Source organism: Nycticebus coucang, chromosome 9 (assembly GCF_027406575.1).
Source record: "Nycticebus coucang isolate mNycCou1 chromosome 9, mNycCou1.pri, whole genome shotgun sequence".
In the NCBI taxonomy this organism is placed as follows: Eukaryota; Metazoa; Chordata; class Mammalia; order Primates; family Lorisidae; genus Nycticebus; species Nycticebus coucang.
This window is the reverse complement of record NC_069788.1, coordinates 32,254,019-32,278,431: the sequence shown is the minus strand read 5'-3', so window position 1 is coordinate 32,278,431 and position 24,413 is coordinate 32,254,019. Positions and strand designations below refer to the sequence as shown.

General features: G+C 39.9%; 1 protein-coding gene and 1 pseudogene across 2 annotated transcripts in view; one reads left to right on the top strand and one right to left on the bottom strand.

The window, feature by feature from the left end:
- The first annotated feature begins 5,031 nt into the window (after positions 1 to 5,031).
- The window catches only part of CD2AP (CD2 associated protein), a 126,487-nt gene continuing 107,105 nt past the window's right edge, over positions 5,032 to 24,413 (top strand). Inside the window, exon 1 of the mRNA XM_053602712.1 lies at positions 5,032 to 5,494. Within this exon, the coding sequence (XP_053458687.1) occupies positions 5,491 to 5,494 (4 nt within the window). The 5' untranslated portion in view covers positions 5,032 to 5,490. The remainder of the gene's footprint in view (positions 5,495 to 24,413) is intronic.
- Positions 13,059 to 14,175, bottom strand: LOC128594165 (mitochondrial ribosome-associated GTPase 1-like; annotated as a pseudogene). Its single transcript, XR_008382505.1, has one exon. The product of XR_008382505.1 is annotated as a mitochondrial ribosome-associated GTPase 1-like (transcript).

Below are 24,413 nucleotides of genomic sequence, written 5' to 3'. Positions count from 1 at the left end.
TGTGTGATCAGTAAATGTCTGTTGATTTAAATGAATGTGTGCTTATGAATGTAAATTCTCAACATAATACTACATTTATAATTTGCTTGATAGTTAAAACATTCAAATGTGTTTGTCACTTGGGATTATTTAAAATACGTGATCCTTCGGGCGGTGCCTGTGGCTCAAGGAGTAGGGCTCTGGTCCCATATGCCAGAGGTGGCGGGTTCAAACCCAGCCCCGGCCAAAAACCACACACACATAAAATACGTGATCCTTCAAAAGGAGCTAGCTTTAACATTTTGGGAGGGTAATGCTTCTTGAAACATACTCCCTTTGAGGGCCTAGGAGGCTTCTATGACTCCAGCTCTGTGACATGAGCATATGAATAAAGTAACAGCAGTAAAAAGGGCCTTGCCATCGGTGAAGTAGTGATTCCTTTAGATGAGGGTCATCATGCTTTAAATTCAACTTTCTTTTTTTTTGTAGAGACAGAGTCTCACTTTATGGCCCTCGGTAGAGTGCCGTGGCGTCACACAGCTCACAGCAACCTCCAACTCCTGGGCTTAAGTGCTTCTCTTGCCTCAGCCTCCCGAGTAGCTGGGACTACAGGCGCCTGCCACAACGCCCGGCTATTTTTTGGTTGCAGTTTGGCCGGGGCCGGGTTTGAACCCACCACCCTCGGTATATGGGGCTGGCACCTCACCGACTGAGCCACAGGCGCCACACTCAACTCTTTCTTAATGTGCAATAAAGAATAGTGCTCAGAGCGGTCATATGTCTGAGGACATCTTGCAAATTGCTAGTGGAGTCATAGCATTTTGTTACAAGCTGATGGATCACCAGTTTGAGCAGGGGGATTTTTTTCAGCTTCAGTGACCTCACTGTATAGGCATTATGATTGAGATCATTATTTCCTGCAACTGTTTTCTAAATAATTATTTTTAAAATTCAGGTTATACGTTGATGTAATTTGTGCTTAAGTGTACAGTAACTTAAGTCAAACCACAATAAAGCAATAAGAAAACTGTACAGGAAACCTCAGTACCTTGGAACTAAGAATATGAAACAAAAAAGAATTAGTTGCTTGCAAGATTTGAGCTAACTTTAAAAATAACACAATTTAGTTATTTAGTTTAGTTAGCATAGTCTTGGTTAAAATAGTTTTTATCAGAAGGAAAGAAAGTAGATGATCTTTTGAATGTAAGTTACCTTCTGATACATTCAAAAGAAAACTTTAGGAAGAAATTATGGCAGTTAAAAAAAATAATGTAGTTTATTATAAATTAGGTTGGCCTGAAATTGTGTCATTCACACAGAGATTGTAATTTCTCTTTGATGCCAGAACATGTTCAATACTTAGAATAAACAAAGAAAATATATGGTTAGAGTGTTATTAGGCCATTTGTCCTAGAATACAAAGAATAGTGAGGACAGATGGATTAAACAAACCTAATTCAGTATAAAGGTAGCAATAAAAGAGAGGCAAAAAGTAAAAGACAATCTTTTTTGTACACACTCAGTATTCCCAGGCAGTCTCCTAGCCAAGTAGTAAAGCAGGCTCACCTCTTCTGAGATTAGACTTCAGGAACATTCAGGGTGGTATGGCTGGAGAACGAAGATGATTTTTTTTTTTTTTTAAATAAGAGAAAGGGCTTTATTTCCAGAAGATGATTTTTTCTTTCTAGCTGAAAAGATTTGAAGTTAAATTTATTATATATAGTAAGTATAAAATTATTTTCTCACTAGATTTTCTTTCACCCAACTAATAATTATTTCAGAGGAAAGCAATGTTTTGAGCTGAGACAGGGCTAGCTATACAAAAACGTGTAAAATGGGCAGCGCCTATGGCTCAGTGGGTAGGTTGCTGGATCCATGTACTAAGTAAGGGTGGCGGGTTAGAACCCGGCCCTGGCCAAACTACAACAAAAAATCGTCGGGCCTTGTGGTGTGCGCCTGTAGTCAGTCCCAGCTACTCGGGAGGCTGAAGAGTCTACCAAGGGCGACAAAGTGAAACTCTGTCTGAAAAACACAACAAAACAAACAAAAATGTGTAAAACACATTGCCGTACCTTGCAGGCGGGGAAGTAAGGGCGGCGCCTGTGGCTCAGTAGGTAAGGCGCCAGCCCCACATACGGAGAGTGGCGGGTTCAAACCCAGCCCCGGCTGTACTGCAACCAAAAAATAGCCGGGCGTTGTGGCGGGCGCCTGTAGTCCCAGCTACTCGGGAGGCTGAGGCAAGAGAATCGCTTAAGCCCAGGAGTTGGAGGTTGCTGTGAGCTGTGTGAGGCCACGGCACTCTACTGAGGGCCATAAAGTGAGACTCTGTCTTTACCAAAAAAAAAAAAAAAAAAAGCTGGGGAAGTAAGGCGTAAGTAAGATGTAAAGAGCTGCATGGAATAATTAATAACCAATGTTTACTTAGCATTCAAAGGTATAAAAATACTTTTAGATATTTTTATAAATTTAATAGTACATTTCTAGATTTCATTCTTCCATTGGAATTTCCTTTGCCTTCGGAAGACAACATTAAAATTTGAATTGTGATTACTTCTTAGCTTTACTTCAGTATTCCCAAACTTCCTTTTTTCTTTTTCTTTTTTCTCTCTCCCCAAACTTTCTTTTTTTTTTTTTTGTAGAGACAGAGTCTCACTGTACCGCCCTCAGGTAGAGTGCTGTGGCATCACACGGCTCACAGCAACCTCTAACTCTTGGGCTTACGCGATTCTCTTGCCTCAGCCTCCCGAGCAGCTGGGACTACAGGCGCCCGACACAACGCCCGGCTATTTTTTTTTTGTTGTTGTTGCAGTTTAGCTGGGGCTGGGTTTGAACCCGCCACCCTCGGCATATGGGGCCAGGGCCCTAACTCACTGAGCCACAGGCACCGCCCCCCCAAACTTTCTTATGGGTTCTATTATGGAGATAATACAGATCCTGGAATTTGTAGGACAGAACTGATGGTTAATGTTTTATCATGTCAGATTATGTGATGTGACCTCTGGCTAAGAAATTATGGTCACCTTATCTACTTATCACCTCCATTTCCTTACCATTCAATTGATAAAACCTTTAATCTGAATTATGTTAAATATATTTGGAACATGTAGTTATATATGTTATATAATATTCATTCTGAAATTATACAAAGGTCATGTTATTGTCAAATCCAGTGGTCTTTTTATTCCTTGTTTGTTCTCCTTAATCTCTTCAGATCTATTCATTTTCTTGTCTTCTTTAAATATTGAGGATTGCAGGTCTTTTCAAATAGCTTACATTTCTGTCTTTTTTTTTGTGTGTGTGGTTTTTGGTCGGGGCTGGGTTTGAACCCGCCACCTCCAGCATATGGGACAGGCACCCTACTCCTTGAGCCACAGGCGCCACCCTATATTTTTGTCTTCTTTCATGAATCCTCTTTTGCTTCTCACCAGCCTCATTCTTTCATATCTTAAAATGGTCTACTTTCTTATGGCCTGCTTGAGTCACAGATTTCTTAAAGGCTTAAGAATATTGTTTGCATATCCACCTTGACACCTTACTTCTTCTAGGACTCCTCCAGAATAAATTTCTCCCAAGTTTTAGTTCAGCTCATACCTTTTCCCTGCAGCTTGCTTGCCTATAGATAACTACTTTTCCTTTAAATTCTCAAGCTTTTGACTCTACCTCATACTGTTAATTTTGTGTTCATGTCTCACTTCCTTTAGTTTTTTTTTTTTTTGCTTGGTAGGGGACACTGAATATGATATAAATATTTGTTGACTAAAAAAAGGCACAAGTTCCCTAACTTCAAAACAACACAACCAATACCTCATCTAGGTGAGCATATTAAAATTTTTCCTCCTTTTTGGCTACTGCTTGCAACTTTGACAATTATTATTATAAAATTACCACATCCAATCTTTCTGGAAGTAATAAAAGAATTAACAGATGGTAAAAACAGGCCTAATGAGACGGTGGGAATGAATACACAAGGTTACTACCAAGCATTACTACCAAATGTCAGATGCTGCTCTACACAGCAAATTTCTTTTCAGCAAACTCAAGAAATTGAAGTTCAGCAAGATTAGTTAATTTATCCAAGGTCCCACAAAAGTAAATGGTTGGGCTAAATTTTAGAAACCCAGGTCGGCTTGGTTCCAAAGGACAAGACAGACAGTTGTAATGTTGGGTGACTGTGAGAATTAAATGGCACGATTTCTTGAAAAACCACTAGACACAACAAAGGCTGCTCACACACACATCTGCTCAGGAACTGGGTCTAGTCAAATAGGGGGACGGCGAGGGGGGGAGAAGCTGGCTGGATTAACTGCACTTGTTTCTAACTCTAAGGCTCGTTGTTTGACTGCAAAAATCCTATGCTGCCCTTCACACTGACACTAGAAAAAAAGCCTGGCAATATTTCAAATTAGGATGCTTATTTTTCTCTCCTGATCAGAAAAAACCTAAATTATACTTTCAAAATGAGAAAGGAAATGAAAATAACCCAATAATTTAGCTGACAAGAAACGAAAATAACCCAATAATTTATTCCTGTAAAACCATTTATTTCACGTCTAAGGTTTTTTCCCCTATGGCGAAGAACAAGTGCTTGCGATCCGTAAGGTACTTCGCAAGGTAAACTGAGGGGTCCGAGCAACAGCTGGGTCTCCCTAGTGGGTTGAGATTAAGCCTTCTCGCCCTCCTTTTAGTCGCCTTTTCTTTTAGGGCCTCCAGAGGCTCAGTCTCCGCAGAAAGTAACACTGCGTGGCCACTGCGGAAAGTGGGCCAACCCAAGCCTCACTTTGCCTATCAGCAAAACCTTTTGAATCCGTCTGAGACCACAAACCAGACAAAACGTTCAAGCCAGGTGTTCCGAACCTCGGGGGAAGGACAAACCACAGCTTCTCCAGACGCTTTCCTCATCCGCTCGCCGCACCTGGACGTACGCGACGCCATACCGTTACGTCACCGTACCCGGCGCCAGCCAGGGTGCCGGGGTGAGAGCCAGACCGCGGCGGGGGCGGGGCAGGAAGAACGAAGGCGTTCTCGCGAGATTTGCCTTCTCCCGGGCCAAGCCCTCCACACCTTCCCTGCCTCTCAGTTCGGGTCTCCGCTTCAGTCTTTGCTGTCGCGCTTTGAAATCGCTGACGCTGAGGGAGCGGCAAGGGGTGGGCTTCGAAGCTAGGCGGGCGCTCGGGGTTGGAGCCCAGGGCCGGCGTGAACCCGCGGGTTCCACCCCCCTACGGGAGCGACTAGGGGTGGGAAAGCCGCCGTCTGGGCAGGCGGGGAGGGTCCTCCCGCCGCCGTGGCTTCGGCGGAGGCGAGGCGTGAGGAGCAGCCGCCGCCTCTGCCTCACGGGTCGCACAGAAGGGACTGGCGGGAGAGCGCCGCGGGCGGATGGAGGCGCCTCCTCGCCCAGCCTGAACTCAGAAGGGGCGAGAGCGGAGCGCGGGGCCCGCCTCCTGCCGCAGGAGCTGCAGCGCAAGCCACAGGAGGAGCGGCAGACGCCGGCTTCTCCCCGCGGGAGCCCCCAGCATGGGTAAGAGACGCGGGGCGCTTCCCGCCGCTCGTCCGGATCCGCCTGACCCGGGGAGCCCGATCCCAGTTTCGGCCTTTGTGGGAGGTGCCGGGGGTCAGCTCCTGCGCTGCAGCACTCCTCTTCCCCGCCCCCTGCCTCTCCTCGCCCTGCCCCTGCTCGCGGTACCATCCACCTTGCTTTTCTCTTTCCGAGGCTCCTGGGGGCTTCCTATCGGGCTCCCTTCTCCGCCTCTTTTTCTGTTCATTGGAAAGGTGCGAGAATGGGGGTGGGGAGCCCAGCCACCTCGCCTCGCCTGTTGCCCAGCTAAAGTCGGCCCCGACGTTCCCTCCCTTCCCCAGCCCCTTCTTTCTCTCCCCCTTCCCGTCGGATGGGGGAGGGTGAGCGAAAAACTTGACATAGTAGCACTTTCAACTTCTTGATTTTGGGAGGCTTTGTAAGGTTTGGGGGGGGGTGTCAGAAGGCAATTTTTTCTTTCCCCATGCTGAAACTCTCACCCACTCTCAAAGACAGAAGCATAAGTATTTATTTTACTCCAGTTCTACAGACTCGGCTGGTGTGTTGGCACTTAAATCTCCTGAGGACTGGGTTTGGGTTTGATAGGATTTCAGTGTTGAACTCTTTGAGGAGCAGTTTCCTGTTTGGAGTTAGACTTCCTTGCTGGAGAAGAAAAAAGTACAAGGTCTTGCATGTTATTTACTATGTGTTTTAAAGTTTTGTTTGGCGTTAGAGAAAGCACAATGTGTGGCAGCCTGTTTTCGAAAAGGAGTTCTGTTAAGTGGTGTAACAATTGTTTTGATAACAATATTCAGTGTGGGCTAGGTATTAACTCCTTCAATCCTTTAAAAATTGAATACAGCTTAAGAATAGCTTTTAAAAAAATCAAAACTGTGCCACCATAAGGCGGAGTGTGTTCTGTAAGAGTAAACCCAAGTTTGATTTTGTGAAGTAAATCAGGAGGGCCCTATAAGTTTTTGCAGTTGAGAGTTGGTATTGTTTCATATCAACAAACCTTTACCAAAATTAATAATTCATGAAACTGTGAAATGATTTAGAAGCAGGACAAATACAGAGTCTGCTGATGTGGCACCCTCTGCCCACGCGTTGTTTAGTGGGGGCTGCTTTGAGCATATAGTGTTTGTAGACATTTTCCTAGCTAGTCTGTTTTTTTAGACTTTCTAATTTTATGCCTTCCACCTCCTTCTTGCTTTCAGATAACTTTTATACACAAAATGCTCTTGAACTCTGAAACAGTGAAATAAAACGTTTGCTATTTGGAACTTTAAAATGAATTCCTTTCTAATGAATTAGTCGAGCTTAAGGGTAAATGTGAGCTTATTCCTTTAAGCATCAAATTATAAAACCATTTTAACTGCTTTGGATGATAATCATACTAAAATATATAGTTCTTTTGCGTCTTAAACAGAAAACAGAATATAATGAAACGTTTTTGATCTAGGGTCATCATTTGTGACCAATTACTGTGATGCCATGAGAATCTTTTCGATAATATAGGGCTGTTGATCTAAATGTTCTTTTGCATTTTGAAGTTATTCAAAATAAGTACTTTTTTTCCTTCTTTACTGTTGATTGTATTTGTAACTGTGATTAGTGTGAACATTCACCCTCCCATTATTCGTTCTACTAAAAGTTGGAAATTGTATTCAAATTTGTGATTCTTCATAGAAATACCAGTAGGCCTTACTTAATCAGGCCATCTTTTGAAAAAAGTAATACTTGGACATTGGAATACCTATTTTTATTTGTTCAGAGGTGTTTTCTTTGTGACTTGGTGGTGTTAGACTACTTACAGACTTCGGTTATATGTTTTTTGGGGGAGTGGAGAGGGCACACTGTGTGCTTGTTGTTGTCAGTTCTCCTTATCCCCCAGCCTTCTTTTGGGTTTGTATTAGATAGTTGTTCATGATGGAGACATTGCACTGTTAAGCAAATAGAATTCCTTTCATTATCTTCCTAGAACTTCTGATCAGAGACCATGCTATACTATGATTTTTGAGTGATAACTCTGATTTAAGGGCCAAGTGAGGTAGTCATTGTTTTCTGACTCTTCAATATGTCCTCTTTTAGACTAAACCATAATACTGTCTATCTCTCTCTTCTTTTTTGTTTCTGAAGGCCTTAGGTCCCTGGATGTTCTACTCTTATCTTTTTTCATTGAACTTTATTTGATTTATCAAAAGCATATTTGCTAGTTGATTACTCTAAGAAGAAACTCTCTTTTTAAAAAATTAATTATTCTAAACTGATATCTGACTTTAGATGTTGATCTAGTGTCAGGTACGGCTGTGTTATAAACTTTTCCCTAAAACTTATACAGTATCAGTCCTTTCCATGGCTCTAGCAGACTTGCATTTTGTAATCTTTTAAATTTTATGTACCTTATTTAGCTTTTTGTGAGCCTGTTTTCAGCTCATTTGCAAAACAGAGATGATTAGTGTGGGAGCCTGAATTCCAGTATCTGTTTTAGTGCCTAATAGGTTCCTTTTTGGTGGTGATTCAATGTCCATATGATTTGAAGGCAGTTACTATGTAGCATCTAATCACTACAGATTTCCCACTTAGAAAAATACAGCCATGTGTTACATAGTGACATTTTGGTCAATCATGTATCCAATATAGGGCAATGGTCCTGTAGATTATAATGGAGCTAAAAAATTTCTATTGCCTTGTGATGTAGCCATTCCATTGTAGTCTTAGATGTTTGTGGTGATACTCATGTAAACAAACCTGCACTACCAGTTGTCTAAAAGTATAGCTCTTACATACATTTATATACAGTATGTAATACTTGGCAGCAAACGACTGTTACTGATTTATATATTTACTGTACAATACATTCTATTATTATTTTAGAGTGTACTCCTACTTATATTAAAAGAGGGCCACTTGGGAGGCTGAGATGAGTGGATTGCCTGAGCTCATGAGTTTGAGACCAGCTTGATCCAGAGCAAGACACTGTCTCTAAAAATAGCTGGACTTTGTGGTGGGTGCCTGTAGTCCCAGCTACTTGGGAGGTAGAGACAAGAGGATTGCTTGAACCCAAGTTTAAGGTTGCTGTGAGCTAAGATGCCACAGTACTCTACTGAGGGTAGCAAAGTGAGACTCCATTTCAAAAAAAAAAAAAAAAAGGAAGAAAAGGAAAAGAAAACCGTAAAACAGCCTCAGATATGTCCTTCAGAAGGTATTCCAAAAGAAGTGCCATGCATGTTTCAGCCAGTGGGACAAGATGTGGAGGTAGAAGACAGTGATATTAATGATTCTGACCCTGTGTAGGCCTAGGCTAATATGTATGTGTATTTTTATATTTATTTATTTATTTATTTATTTATTTTTGTGGTTTTTGGCTAGGCTGGGTTTGAACCCACCACCTCCGGCATATGGGACCGGCGCCCTACTCCTTGAGCCACAGGCACCACCCTGTATGTGTTTTTTTTTTTTTTTTTTTTTTTAAATGAGTTAAACACCTTTATGAAAGTTTGAAACTTTTTTTTTTTTTTGGGCCCGGGCTAAGTTTGAACCCACCACCTTCGGCATATGAGACCGGCGCCCTACTCCTTGAGCCACAGGTGCCGCCCTGTATGTGTGTTTTTAAACAAAAAAATTTGAATAGAAAAATGTTATAGGATAAGGATATAAAGAAAGGTAATATTTTTGTACAGCCCTACAATGTGTTTTGTGTTTTAAGCTAAGTGTTATTACAAAAGAGTTAAAAAGTTAAAAATATCAAAAAGTTGATAAACATGTTAACAGTAAACTAATTTGTTATTAAAGACAGAAAATTAAAAAAAAAGACAGAAAATTTCTTTTTATAAACATGACATGTACAATTTTTTTTTTTTTTTTTTTGTTGCAGTTCTGCCGGGGCTGGGTTTGAACCTACCACCCTCCGTATATGGGGCTGGGACCTTACCCACTGAACCATAGGCGCCGCCCCATGACATATACAATTTTTTAAAATAAATGTCATGTGTGGTGTTTCTAAGGTCTATAATTGTGTATAGTAATGTCCTGGGCTTTCGTATTCACTCTCATTCATTCACCCAGAGCAACTCCAGCTTTGTAAGCTCAGTTCATTTCAAGTGCCCTATACAGATATACCATTTTTATCTGTTATACTGTATTTTTTCCTGCACCTTTTCTATGTTTAAATACACAGGTACTTAACCATTGTGTTATGATTGTCTGCACTGTTAAGTACAGTGACATTCTGTGTAGGTTTGTAGCCTAGGAGCAATAGGCTATATACCATATAACCGAGGTGTGTAGTAGGTTATACCATTTAATTTTGTGTACATGTGCTCTATGATGTTTGCACGAGAACTCAATTGCCTAATAATGTATTTTTCAGAACATATTCCCATCTTAAATGATGTGACACAAACAGTTGCCACCAACGTTAAGAGGAAGGTTCCATCACAAGATGACATTGTCAAGGAAAGAAGCTGCATATGAATTTATTAACCTTTTGACTGCAAAAGAACGCCTAAAGGCATTCAAACAAGATGTTCTTTTGGTGCATTTGTGAGGTCTCTGGGGTCAAAGGGTTAATCAAGAAATATTTGCCTTAATGTGAGGAAGGTGGTTAATAGGTACTAGGGACCTATCTCAAACTAAAGTTTTGGTGCCCAAAGAGTTTACAACAGTGTTAAAAATAGGGCATATTACTAGAAACACTTTCTTTCTTTTTTTTTAAACTTTCCTAGTACTCTGGGAGGCCAAGGCTAGTGAATTACCTGAGCTCAGGAGTTTGAGACCAGCCTGAGCAAGAGCAAGACTTCATCATTACTAAAATAGGAAAAACACAAAACAAAAGAAAAACTAGCTGGGTATAGGAGTGGGCATTTGTAGTCCCAGCTATTCAGGAGGCTGAGGCAAGAGGATCACTTGAGCTCAGGAATTTGAGATTGCTGTGAGCTATGAGGGCACTCTACCCAGGATTCTATACCCAAGGGAGACTGAGTGAGGCAGTGCCTCAGGCGGAAAAAAACAAAAACAAAAAAACTTTCCCACAGCTCATGGATTCTGATATAAATGCTCTTCCCTTTCCCTCTCTCCAGTTATTGATGAATGTTCTAAATGTGTTGGGATGGCTTATAGTGTTTTGGTAGGAACTATACTTAACATAATAGGAATAAAACTTGAAAAGAAGGAATGTAGTAATTTAAGGGGATCTGTTCCAATGCCTGAAATGTTTACATGTAACAGAAACATATTGAAGATTAGATTATAGATTCCTATACTGGAAGGCAATTAAGATTTCTTCATCTCCCAATGGTTTGACCAATGATAATATAGGGGTTTCTTGGCAGTAGCCAAGGTATTTTTTCCTCTCTGCCAGTGAGTCTTTAAAATGAAGCAGGTCTTCACTTAAGCTGATCTTTTGAGATATGTCTGCTTACCTAATATGTTAAAATTGTCTTCTTATCTTAGTGTCCTATCAGTGCTCCAGTAACTGAGGAGGCCAGAAATTTACCTAACATTTAGTCTCACTTTAATCACAAAAGTGTCATTTCTAGAATATTTATCATGTTTTTGTAATGGCCAAGTGGCAGATTGTTTTGGATTATAAATGTGGAAGGTGATGTACTGTATTTGTAAATTTAGACCATATAGTTCATACTTTAGTTTGTTTTTAGGAAACATGAAGTTGGTCTTTCAAATGTATACTATTCCACATGGGTTTTCTCATTCCTTGTGTTAGAATTCTTCATTTCTAACCTTTATTTAGAAATGTGTTCTAAGATCAAAGCTTTGTATTAGGCTTTAATTAAAATTCCTGTTTTGCTGTAGGAAGTTGCACTCTAGTATTTTGCCTTGCTATTTTGATGTGTGTGTACACCATATAAAATGAATTCATTTTTACTAACCTACTAATTTGACCATTCTTACCAAACATTTTAAAAAGCAGTTTAAAAAAAATTATCTTGAGTGGGTCAGTGCCTGTGGCTCAGTGGGTAGGGCACTGGCCCCACATACCACGTGTGGTGGGTTCAAACCTGGCCCTGGCCAAACTGCAACAAAAAAAACAGCCGGACGTTGTGGCAGGTGCCTGTAGTCCCAGCTACTCAGGAGGCTAAGGCAAGAGAATCGCCTAAGCCCAGGAGCTGGAGTTTGCTGTGAGCTGTGACACCACAGCACTCTACCGAGGGTGATAAAATGAGTGGCTCAAAGGAGTAGGGTACTGGCCCCATATACCGGAGTTGGTGGGTTCAAACCTGGCCCTGCCAAAAACTGAAAAAAAAAAAAAAAATCTTGAGTGATGAAAATTATTAAAATTTCAGTATTAGTGTCAAATGGTAATACAACAGGTATATTTCAGGGTAATGTCTTTTTCACAAAATTATTCTAAACTCTTATGTAACTATGTTCTATAAAAATCAACCGAACTTATTATTACCTCATAGTTTAAAACCTAAATAAATACTTTGTAATTCCCTTAATTTCAAATGTAAATGACCTTACTTGCCCTGAGCTCCTTGATGCTAAAGACCACATCACTTACTTTATTTAAAAAAATTTGTTAGCACTTTTAATAACTAGCAGAAAATTGGGAGCCTGCTAAGTATCCACTAAGTTTGATTCAGTAATACTCAAATTTGGAGTTACTGGGGAGTTTGTGTTGTTTGTTTTTTTGATAGGGGAGGTGTGTGTCTAGGTGATGTTCTAGACATTGGACATCACACCCTTCAATGAGTTTATTCAGCACATTAGCATTTGACACAGCTGTGAACCTGCGCACATCCTGCCCAGGCAGTCAGGTTTCAGCAGGAAGCAGATGGTGCTGGGGGGGTGTCATTTCAGTTACCAACAGCAGGGTGCACATCCGGAGGGAACAGCAAGGACCCCATACGATCCCTGAACCACTGAAGCAGAGTCCCACTCTCCTGCTAGAAGGTGCTCAGAGGCCTAGAGGCTCCACTGCCCACACCAGGAAACCCCCAGCCTGTATGCAGCAATGCCGAGCACAAGCTCCCCTAGGACCAGGATGCTAGGGCACTGAGGGGAGAGGCCAGTCCTGGGTTTTGCTATTCAGAACCTCTTGTCCTGTCTGTGAGCACATCCCACAGTGTTGTGAAATAAACCCTCTGCTGGCAACGAGGTGCTTCCTTGCCGTAGGGCTGCAGGTCGCTTGTCCAACCTGCCCATTTCCCGCATTTCACAGGTGAGAGGGGCTTCAACACATGGGCCCCAGCACAAGAGCTATACAATTCATGAGCCAAAGACAAGCCTTCTGATTCAGATTAACAATTAGAGACTACAACCACCCCTCCTTCTGAAATAGCACCAACCTCAAGAGACACAGAGTGGGAATGTCCTTGCTGGCCAGACATGCAGGCTGCTCAGGGGTGTGACAGGGGCCCAGGATGCAGGCCAGCCAGGCCAAGGTGGGGCTAGGAGTGCAGCACCCTTTCTAGGGGGAGAGGCCTGAGTCATGTGGCTGGCATGGAACTTCTAAAAAAGGGTAGGCTGTCCTGAGCCTCAGACACCCAGGACAGGGAAGGTCTGGAGGCCACACGCCTCTGGTGCCCTCACCTCCAGCACCAGTTCAAGGGTCTGCCTCTGCAGGGGGGTGGCCCTGCAAGACATCAAGGTCCAGCATCACCGGGCCCAGCTGGCCCCTACGGAAAGTCTGGAGGAACTCTTAGGCTGCCGTAGGGTAGTTGGGCTGAACGATGTTCACATCACCTGTGCCCGTGAGCACCTTCACCTTCTGCGTCTTTCGTAGCTTCACAGCCACGCTCTTTAGCACATGCTCTATGTTGTCACAAGCACCACCCAGGCTGTAGTGTTGCACATACCTGAAGAGCTGGTGCTTATTGAGTGTGTACAGCAGGTAGTCGGCCATGGTCTCCTCCCCAACTAGGTGGTCCAGCACCGTCCCACACTTTCTATCTGAGGAAACAGCACACCAGGAGCGTCCAGGAGGAACATGAGTGGCTGTTCACAGACCTGAATTCTGGACATCACAGCTCTGGTGAGATCCCAGGCTCAGCACCCACCCTGGTAGCTTTCCCTTTCCTGAGATGCTGCCTCCTGAGGGAGCTGATAAGGGAGGACTTGCCCCGGTTGAGGACTCCGGTCACCATGATGCAGTAGTCATGTTCTCTCCTCGCTGGTACTGGCAGCTGCTCCCAATCAGCTTAGTGACCATGGGGATGACCTGCTTGACGTTTTCATCCTTTACACAGTTAGTGAAAATGACATTTTTTAGGCCTTCTCCTTCTAAGTGCTGCTTAATTTTCTGCTTCTCTGTAAGATCCGCCAAGTCCATTTTGTTGAGGACCAGCAGGTGAGGCTTAATCCTAAGGGTTTCCTGAAACAGAGGGCTGTGTCCTGAAAGTGGGATCTGGGCATCGTGGACCTCAACAACATAGTCTATCCACTTCAGGCTGTTCTGCATCTTCTTCAGCCCCTTGGCCATGTGGCCCAGAACCAGCGAGCCACATCACGCCCGCTCCGGGGAAAGCTCTCCCGCCAGGCTTTGCAGGCGGCCCTGCACAGCAAGCGCAGTGTCAGCCTGTTGGCGCCGACGCCACTGTCCCCGGAAGCAGTCCCCCAAGTTTGTGGTGTTTGAATAATGCAGACTTTAAATATATTGAAATATGTCCAGGTAAACCATACACCATACTAACAGGATATTGCCTAATGCTGTGATTCCCCCTCCCCCCCCTTTACCTGTTCCTGACACATTAGGAACTGGGCTGCACAGCAGGAGGTGACAAGCCAGCACAGCTTCATCTGCATTTATAGCCTCTCCTCATCACTCCATCACTTGCATCATTGCCTGCGCTCCCGTATCCTGTCAGCTAAGTGGTAGTAGATTTTCATAGGAGCTGCAGTCTGATTGTAGACTGTGCATACCAAGAGATCTAGCTTGCATGATCTTTATGAGAATCTTAATGCATGATGATATGAGGTGGATATATAATATACTTACTTGAATCATCCTCTCTTGCCACAACCATGAAAAAATTCTTTCCTGAAACTAACCTATTGCCAAAAAGGTTGGGGACTGCTGGCTTAATGGAATTACTGTTTCAAGTTGATGGCTGAGACCCAACTTTATTTAGAAATAAACGTTTTAATTCTGTCTGTAATTAAACTCTTTAATCCTGGCTCATTGAGGCTAGTTATAAGTCCATTTAGTAGAGAATCGATAGTGTAGGATTTTAAGTATCTTGAGCATGAGACCCTGTGGCTACGAAAAAAAATGAGTTGGGTATGGTGGCACACAGCTGTAGTCTCTGCTGTGAGGTAGAAGGATCACTTGAGCCTATGAGTTTGAGGTTGCAGTGAGCTATGATGATGCCAATGTATTCTAGCCAGGGCAATAGAGTGAGACTGTCTCAAAACAAAAAGAAAAAAGAAATTGTTGTTTGAACTGTAAAATTATACCATCTTTATGGTAGTTGTTGTGAAGCAAGTATACTTATAAAATTGAGGCATATTAAGTAGTTGAATTAAGTATATGTAATTTTAAATTTCTAGTCTTTTAAAAAAATAAACAGAAACAAGTGAAATTAATTTTATTTTAGATATGGGTTAAAGAAAGTACATTATTTCACATATATTCAGTATAAAAAGTTATTAATGAAATAATTTACAGTTTTTCTGTCTTTGAAATATGTGTATTTCACATTTATATAAATTGGTTTGGACTAACCACGTTTCAAATGCTCAATTGTTACCTGTTCCCTGGTGGTTACCAGCTGAACAGTGCACTTTCAGAATGTAATATTTTATAGGTTTGTTGTGAATCTCATGAGAGTATATATGAAAATATTTTAAAGTATTACATAATTTTATTAGATATTTGTGATGATTTATTGCAATTAAAGTATATTTTTTCATAAAGACTCATTTTAGTGGACTGCATGTAATAGGCTTCATGTTTATTTCATTGTTTCCTAAATAAAATGTAGTTTGACCTACTTGTGTATTATAGGATTTGAAGCTTTTGAAACACATTCGCACTGTTATTTGGAAGTTTAAGTTGGCCTTAGTAATAAGAGTTGTTCTTTCAGCTTATATCTAGAAATAATGAAGATTTTAAGAGTGATACTTCATAACCAAATGAATTCTAGTGGTGAAGACATGAAAAGGAAAGAAAATAATTTTTAGGGATATAAAAAGTTACCAGAAAGGACATGGGGAAAACATTTCACAGTTCTGTCAGTTTTACACATTTGTAAAATTTTGCATGGACCTCTGTGATAGAATTGTTCTGGGAAAATCTTTGTGGGATTTTCAGTGAGGTCTGAAAAAAGTTATCTGAAAAAAATTCTAAAGGACTGTTAAATAGTTTTTCCACATTCTAACGTTTTTAAGTTCTTTGGGTGCTTTGGAATGCTGAATGGGTGCATTGCTTGAGGCCAGGAGTTTGAAGTCAGTCTGGGAAGCAAGAGAGACCTCATCTCTACAGAAAAGAGAAAAATTAGCTATGTATGAGTTACATGGATGTGGTCCTGGCTACTTGGGAGACTGAAGTGGGAATTAGAGGCTATGATTGCGGCACTGTACTCCAGCCTGGGTGGCTTATCAAGACCTTGTCTCTTAATAAAAAAAAAAAAAGCAGTGGACAAGATGGATTTGATGGTTGTACTGTAGATAATATACTTAGGTATATTAGGACATTTAATGAATATAAATGCTTCACAGACATTATCTCATTTAATTCTCACAACAAATCTGTACATTTTCGGGTATTGTTACTCTAATTTCACAGATTAGGAAACAAGCACAGAAGTAGTAATTCAAGGCCAGCGTCTGAACCCAGGCAATCCTATTCCACTGCTTGTACTCTTAACCCCTGTGAAACATGGGACAAACGGCTAACTCTTCCTTAGGGCCGTGTCATTTAGGTTACAGCTAACAGACATTCTTGTTCCTTCTCATCATGCTACTTTTTCTTTTATCTACTCTGTCATCCAGATTGTGACTTATTTTGTAATTTCCTTGTTATGCTTATTTATTTCTAACTTACTATGTTAGAATATAAACTCTAGGAGTGCCTAGAGCTTTTTTTCCTTAGTTGTATCCCAAGCCCCTAAAACAGCAGTTCTCAACCTGTGGGTTGCAACCACTTTTTAACAATGAAAATACATTGCAGCATTAAGAAGGTTGAGAACCACCGCCCTAGAACAAGTACTTTTAGTAGGATTATACTTGTTATATTCTATAATATGAAAACTAAATTCATGGAAAATAAAAGTTAACTTAAAATAAGAATTTGAAATTCTAGGTGGTATATTATCTTTCATTTCAATGCTAAAAATAGCTGTTAAGAAATAAATATCCATACTAATATACAATTAATATATAAACAACTACATGTTCATAAGAACAATAAAACACTATTATAGTTCAATCCAGGGAGAGGGGTAGGGGGAACCTGGAGGGGCAGGGGGGAGAACATATGGCAGAAGGAGGGAGGGCATCAGGCGGGATCTCACCTAATGTGCACATTGTGAGGGTGTATATGACGTCCCCTGGGTGAGGGGCTCTTCTAGAGATGGAACTTCACTCTGGAAGTGAGAACAATGTAACCTAAATTGTACCCTCATATTAATTCGAATAAAGTTTAAAACAAAAAAACAACTTTGATAGTTATTGCCAAATTTTCCTCTAAAATAGTTACTCTAGTTCATACTTTCTTTCTTTTTTTTTGTAGAGACAGAGTCTCACTGTACCGCCCTCGGGTAGAGTGCCGTGGCGTCACACGGCTCACAGCAACCTCTAACTCTTGGGCTTACGTGATTCTCTTGCCTCAGCCTCCAGAGCAGCCGGGACTACAGGCGCCTGCCACAACGCCCGGCTATTTTTTTGTTGCAGTTTGGCTGGGGCTGGGATTGAACCCGCCACCCTCGGCATATGGGGCCGGCGCCCTACTCACTGAGCCACAGGCGCCGCCCACTAGTTCATACTTTCAATATGAAACAATATGAGAGTCTTGGTCTCCTCAACAATTTTATCAGTCATCCACCAAACATTTTGGTCTTTGCCAGCGTGGTTTGTAAAGAATGATATTTTAGTGTAGTTAAAACTATAGTCAGTTGAAAATCTGAATTTCTTTTAGAATAGATAAGGTTGAGCAAGAAGTGCTTAGGAAGACAAACCAGGCCCTGGGCTAAAATCCCAACCCAAACATTAAAAAAAAGAAAAGCTGTTAAGTACATACTATATACCAGATACATATGCTTGGCTTAGAAATATAAAGATGAGAAAACCATGATTCTCTGCTTTCAACTCTGACCACATAATTTTTTTTGTAATTTTAATAATTTTTTAATTATAAGAATTTAGGTTTGGGGGAGTTTTCTTGTATGTACATATTTGATTGATACTTAGAAACTTAGAGAAATTCAGATGATCACCTCAGACATTTTCATGATTCTTAGCCTGGTAATTATAGTAGGTTCTTGCAGTTGTCTATATAACTTAACTGTTTCTAAAGTCTATTGTCTATATAACGTAACTGTTTCTAAAGTCTATTTAGAAAGTGGGTGAAATTCCTTGATAGAAACTTTTTATATTTTTGTAAGTTTAAAATTTCTTTGTATTGGATATTTTCCTAATAGCATTTAGTGAATCTTGACTATACTAGGCATTGTATTGAGCATTTAATCCCCAAGAGAGCAGGAGGTAAAATATTATTATTCTCCTTTAGGCTTCTGAATTGAAGTTACATTGTTACTTGCCCAAAGTCATTGCTCAAGGTCAGAGACAGGACGTGGAGGAGGCAGGATCAAACTTGCATTGGTCTGATTTGAAAGCATAGTCTCAATCATTTCTTAAAACATTTTGGGAAAGAGCATGAATGTTGAATTAAACAGAGCAAGTGAAATGTATTTTAATGACTATCACAGTGTGGATTAAAAATAAAGAAATTTAAATATTTATCACCTAAAAATTGTCAGTCTGTATTATACTATGTTATATGTTTTGGCAAGTATTTTCTCTTAAGAGACCTTCAAAAAATTTTAACTGTTACTCATTGGTCCTCAGTATTCAATAGGTTTTTGTAGTACTTTCTTTTTTGATCAGTTCTACAAAACTTATGACAAACATTCATGAGGAATCTGTTCAGTCTTGCCTGAAACATGCTTAAAACTAATTTTTAGAGCTGGGTGCAGAAAAAATTAGCCATTATAGGAGCCTGTAGTCCCAGCTACTCAAGGGGCTGAGGCCAGAGGATTGCATTAAGCCAGGAGTTTGAGATTGTTGTGAGCTAGACTAATGCCATGGCACTCTAGCCTGTGAACGTACAACACCATGAGACTCTGTCTCAAAAAAAAAAAAAAAAAAAAAAATTAATTAAAACACCCTTAAGTTTCAGTGTGTTTTAAAAGTCAGGAATGAAGAATACTTAACTGAATCTTCTAACTTGTTTGCTCTTTTAGATTTTTGTGTTATTTTTGTTACTAAAATTTAATTTAGGGGGAAGCACTAATCACATGTTTATGTTAATTTCTTTGTTTTTAGGACTAACTCTTAAGTAATCAGTCTATTCTAAAAAACTTTGATTAAGGTTAGTTTTGTGATATCTGCCACCTGTTGGTCTAATTTAGTAATTTTAGAAGGATGTAATACTGAGTAAACATTTCCTTACGTCAAATTCCTTTTTTTCTCTTTGGATATGTGATAAGAATACATGGTACTATGCAAAACTTTGTACATTATTTGAAATACAAAGAGGAAGAGTGGGTTTTGTGTGTGATTTGTTCACAGTCTTAATGATTTTGACTCATTTATCTCTATTGAAACATTTGCAAGAAAAGCTGCTTATCAGTTCTGTATTTAACAAGCTTGAGAAAATGGGAGAAATTCTAGTATGTAGTTAAAAGCGCTTTAGGAATGATAGAGTACATATTCATTAATAGTATTTTTACTAATGGATCTGGTAGCCAACTTTAGAGAACTTAAAAAATTAAATGTCATTATTTAATGACATTAAAGAATGCTAGTCAATTTTATATTTCTCTATTTATGGTAAAGAATAAATATTTAGCCTTAGAAATAAGTTTTGGTAAAGACTTCTGGTTTATAGTAAAAAATTAATACTTAGTCCTGGAAATAAAAAGTAAAAACTAATGTGTATAGATTTATTAGGAAATGGAAGGTAGGGAAACTATTAAGGTGCTTCTATCATATTGTTGATTCTTTGACAGTAAAGCTTATAACTGTTTTTGATCTTACAGTAAAGTATATTTTTGTTAATTTTTATATAGCTTTCTATATTTTGTCATTTTCTTTAATAAAGGTTAATGCTAAATGGTATAACATGCTCTATGTACAACCAGTGTGTATAGTATAGATAAGGTTAATGTCACAAACCTGAAGTTGATGCTGTTGCAATATTTATCTATATATATATTGGCCAGAACTAAAATTAAACATTTCCTAATCAATGACCATACAATTTATGCCTGTGTGGAATTTTTTATGCCTGTGTGGAATTTATGTGTAAATTGTTTATATTATTTTTTTGAAGTGATTTTTCATTATCAAAAGAATGCATGTTAGGTGACGCCTGTGGCTCAAGGAGTAGGGCGCCAGTTCCAGTCCCATATGCCGGAGGTGGGGGGTTCAAACCCAGCCCCAGCCAAAAACCACAAAAAAAAAAAAAAAAAAAAAAAAAAGAATGCATGTTAGGACAAGGCAGTAGAAAATCTGCTTATGATACTGTCATTTATATTTTTGTGTATAATAGTTTTAAAAGTTTCAGGATTTTAAAATTTTTAAGCTTGATTTTCAGATATTCTCTTTTGCTGTTTAAATACTTACATGTAGGGGGAAGAAAACAACACTTTTTAAGTAGCAGGCCTGTAAAAAATACCTCACTGGCATCCTCAACCAGATCGAAGCTAAGTAAAAATGTTATGATGTTATGTTTGTACTTGCTTCTTTTTTTTTTTTCTATGGAGATAGGCTGTCCCTCTTCTGTCCAGGACAGAGTGCGGTGTTGTCCTCGTGGTGAGCTGTGCAACCTCACTCTCCTGGTCCTCTTGCCTCTGCCACCCAAGTAGCTGGACTATAGGCACATACCATTGTACTTGGCTAATTTTTCTATTTTTTTAGAGACAAGATCTTGATATTGCCCAGGCTGGTTTATTTTTTTTCTTTAAAAAAATTTTTAGAATTTACAGAATATTACTGGAATACACGTTTTGTTTACATAATTTGCTTTTGTAAATTGTAGGTCAAAGTTAGAAGTGTGCTCTTCACCTAGAATGAGAGCATTGTATCAGTTTGGTGAGAATTTACCCAGCTCCTTCCTCTTCCCTTCCACCTACTTGATTTCTGTTGGGTTTTACTTCCATATGTGCCCAAAAGTGTTGATTGACTAGTTCCAATTTAATATTGAATACCTGTGGTGGTGTTTATCCATTCTTGCCATACTTCACTTAGAAGAATGGTCTCCAGTTCCATCCTGGTTGTTACAAAAGATACTAGATCACCGTGTTTTTTATGGCTGAGTAGTACTCCATGGTAAATATATACAACATTTTCTTTTTTTTGAGACAGAGTCTCACTATGTTGCTCTTGGTAGAGTGCTGTGGCATCACAGCTCATAACAACCTCAAACTCTTGGGCTTAAGTGATTCTCTTTGCTTTAGCCTCCCAAGTAGCTGGGACTACAGGCACCTGCCACAATGGCTGGCTATTTTTTTTTGTTGCAGTTGTTCTAGGTAGCTTGGGCAGGGTTTGAACCCGCCACCCTTGGTGCATGTGGCTGGCACCATAACTGCTGTGCTACGGGTGCCAAGCCTATACAACATTTTCTTAAGCCACCCATGTATTGATGGGCCCTTGGGTTGGGAATTGTGCTGCTATAACCATTCAAGTGCAAGTGTCTTTTTGATAAAATGTCTTTTTTTGTTTGTTTGTTTGGGTAGATACCTAGGAATGGGATGCTGGATCAAATGGCCGATCTACTTTTGGTTCTTTGTGGCATCCCCCTACTACTTTATGTATGTACACCTTCCATGTAAAGTAGTATGGAATTGCATTCCCACTAATACTAAATGTTCCTTTGTCTCCACATCCGTGTCAGCACTTGTTGTTTGGGACTTTTTTTTTTTCTTTTAATTTTTTTATTGTTGCAGTTTGGCTGGGGTTGGATTCGAACTCACCACCCTCAGTATATGGGGCCAGCACCCTACTCACTGAGCCACAGGCACCACCCAAGAGCCATTCTCACTGGAATTAGGTGATATCTCATAATGGTTTTGATTTTCATTTCCCTGATGATTAGAGATATTGAGTATTTTTTTCATGTATTTGTTGGCCACTTGACTATCATCATTTGAAGTTTCTCTTCATGTCTTTTGCCCACATTTTAATGAGGTTGTTTGATTTCTTTTTTTCTTGCTGATTTGCCTGAGTTCTTTGTAGATTCTGGTTATCAGCCTTTTATTGGATGTATATCATGCAAATATTTTTTTCCATTCTATAGGTTATCTATTTACTTTATTGTGTCCTTAGTTCTGCAGAAACTTTTTAATTTGATCAGGTCCTGCTTATTATTGTTGTTGCTGCTATTGCTTTTGGGTTCTTTTTCACAAATTCTTTTCCAAGGGTGATAAGAGTTTTTCTAACATTTTTGTTTAGTATTCTTAATAGTTTTGTGCCTTAGGTTTAAGTCTGTTATCCATTGTGAATTAATTTTTGTGAGTGGTGAGAGGTGTAGATCCTATTTTAGTCTTTTACGCGTGGCTATCCACTATTCCCAGCATCATTTGTTGAATAGAGATTCATTTCCCCAGTGTATGTTTTGGTCTGCCTTATCCAAGATCAGATGGGAATATGGATGGTTTCGTCTCTAGGTTCTGTGTTCTGATCCACTGGTCTGTGTCTCTGTTTTTGTGCTAGTACTATGCTTTTGGTTACTATAGCCTTATAGTATATAGCTTGAAGTCTGGTACAGTGATGCCTTCCAATTTGTCTCAGGCTGGGCTTGAACAAACTCCTGACCTCAAGTGATCCTCTCCCCTTGCCTCCCAAAGTGCTAGGATTATAGGCCCCAGCCACGATACCTGGTCTTGTCCTTTTTTTTTTTTTTTAAGTGAGAATTAAACTTCTGTAGTTTTCTTCATTTTAAATACTGTACTTCCCTTTACCTGTTTTTAATCAAGATTTTCTTTTTTTTTTTCTTTTGGGTTCATATAAATGATTTTAATTGTTTGTTGTAAATATTCTGTTTCCAATTTAGTTACTTTGAAATTTTGTTATTTCGTTTTATTTTTAGTTTAGAAATTTCTCCTCTATGTAATTTTTTTTTTTTTGTAGAGACAGAGTCTCACTTTATAGCCCTCGGTAGAGTGCCATGGCATCACACAGCTCACAGCAACCTCCAACTCCTGGGCTTAAGCGATTCTCTTGCCTCAGCCTCCCGAGTAGCTGGGACTGACTACAGGCGCCTGCCACAACGCCCGGCTATTTTTTGGTTGCAGTTCAGCTGGGGCTGGGTCTGAACCCGCCACCCTCAGTATATGGGGCCGGTGCCTTACCGACTGAGCCACAGGCGCCACCCATCCTCTATGTAATTTTTATACTCATTTTTGTCTTAGTTCTTTTGGGTTACTATGACGAAATACCTTAGACTGGCTAATATATAAAAACAGAAAGGTATTGTTTACAAGCTGGTAAGTCTGGAATCAAAGCAAATTTGGAGTCAGGTGAGGAGGGCTCACTGTCTTGCTTGGTACCGTCTTCCTGTCTACTTGGTCTTCCTGTCCTCACATGGCAGATTAGGTTTCAACATAAGAGTTTTGGGAGGACACAAATATTCAGAATATTTCTTTCTCCTTGCCTTCTTCCTCCTCACTACTAGCTTCTCTCTCTCTCTCTCCCTCTCTCTCTCTGTGTTTTAAGTTCTCTTACTGAACTAAAATACATGGAATATGGTATGAAATGAAAGTCTCTAGGTAGACATTCTGCTAACTAAACAGGGTTTCAAACCTTGCCAGTATTGTGTTGATATTTTGGGCCAATTAATTCTTTGTGGTGGGGGGCCTGGATGTCCTGTCATTGGAGAATGCTTAGCATGATCCCTATCCTCTGCCCATTAGATTCCAATAGCATCCCCCAGCTGTAATAACCAAAAATATCTCTAAACATTGCCAAGTGTTCCCTTGGGGCACAGTCATCCTGGTTGAGAACCATTACCTTAATGTATCAGTTCCAAATATAGATGTTATCTGAATATAGATGTTATAAATCTGATTACTGTGAGAGAGGCTAAATTGTTACCTTCAGCCCTAAGTCTGTGTTTTCTTGCTCTCTGTCAACCCACTCTTTGAGAGCCACCACTTGTGACAGACAAGAGTCCATGTAGTTTCTAAGTGTTTTTATGCCCTGTATATACTGTGGAGTATTTTTCAGGATATACACATTTATTTCTTCAATTTCTTTATAATACCCATTTCTTTATCTATTTCAGTAAATAGAAAGGTTTTATTTAATTTGCTTTGGTGTTTACCAATTAGAGAGTGAGTTGTGAGTTTCCAAAATATGGATCATGCTAATTCTGGAAATGATGGCCTGTGTGCTAGTTGTATAGCAAATGCTTAAATTAGTTAAGATTTTATTTAAACATTTTAATATTTTAGTAAATATAGTTGTTACATATTGTTTGGTGAATATCAGGTTTTTAGTATCTTATTTTTATCTAATTAATAAATTTATTGTATAAAAGTGCTAAGGAAGGGGTTTCAGTTTACGAGACAGCCCTTTACTTCTGACACCAGCTGCAGTTTGGGGCTTCCTAAAACTGCCCTCATTTCGGATAATTTGCTAAGACTCGCAGAACTCACTGAGGATCGTTTGACACCAAGTTGGATAACAGTGGAACTCCATCTCTACAAAAAGCAAACAAAAAGTTTGTTGATGTGAAAGTATT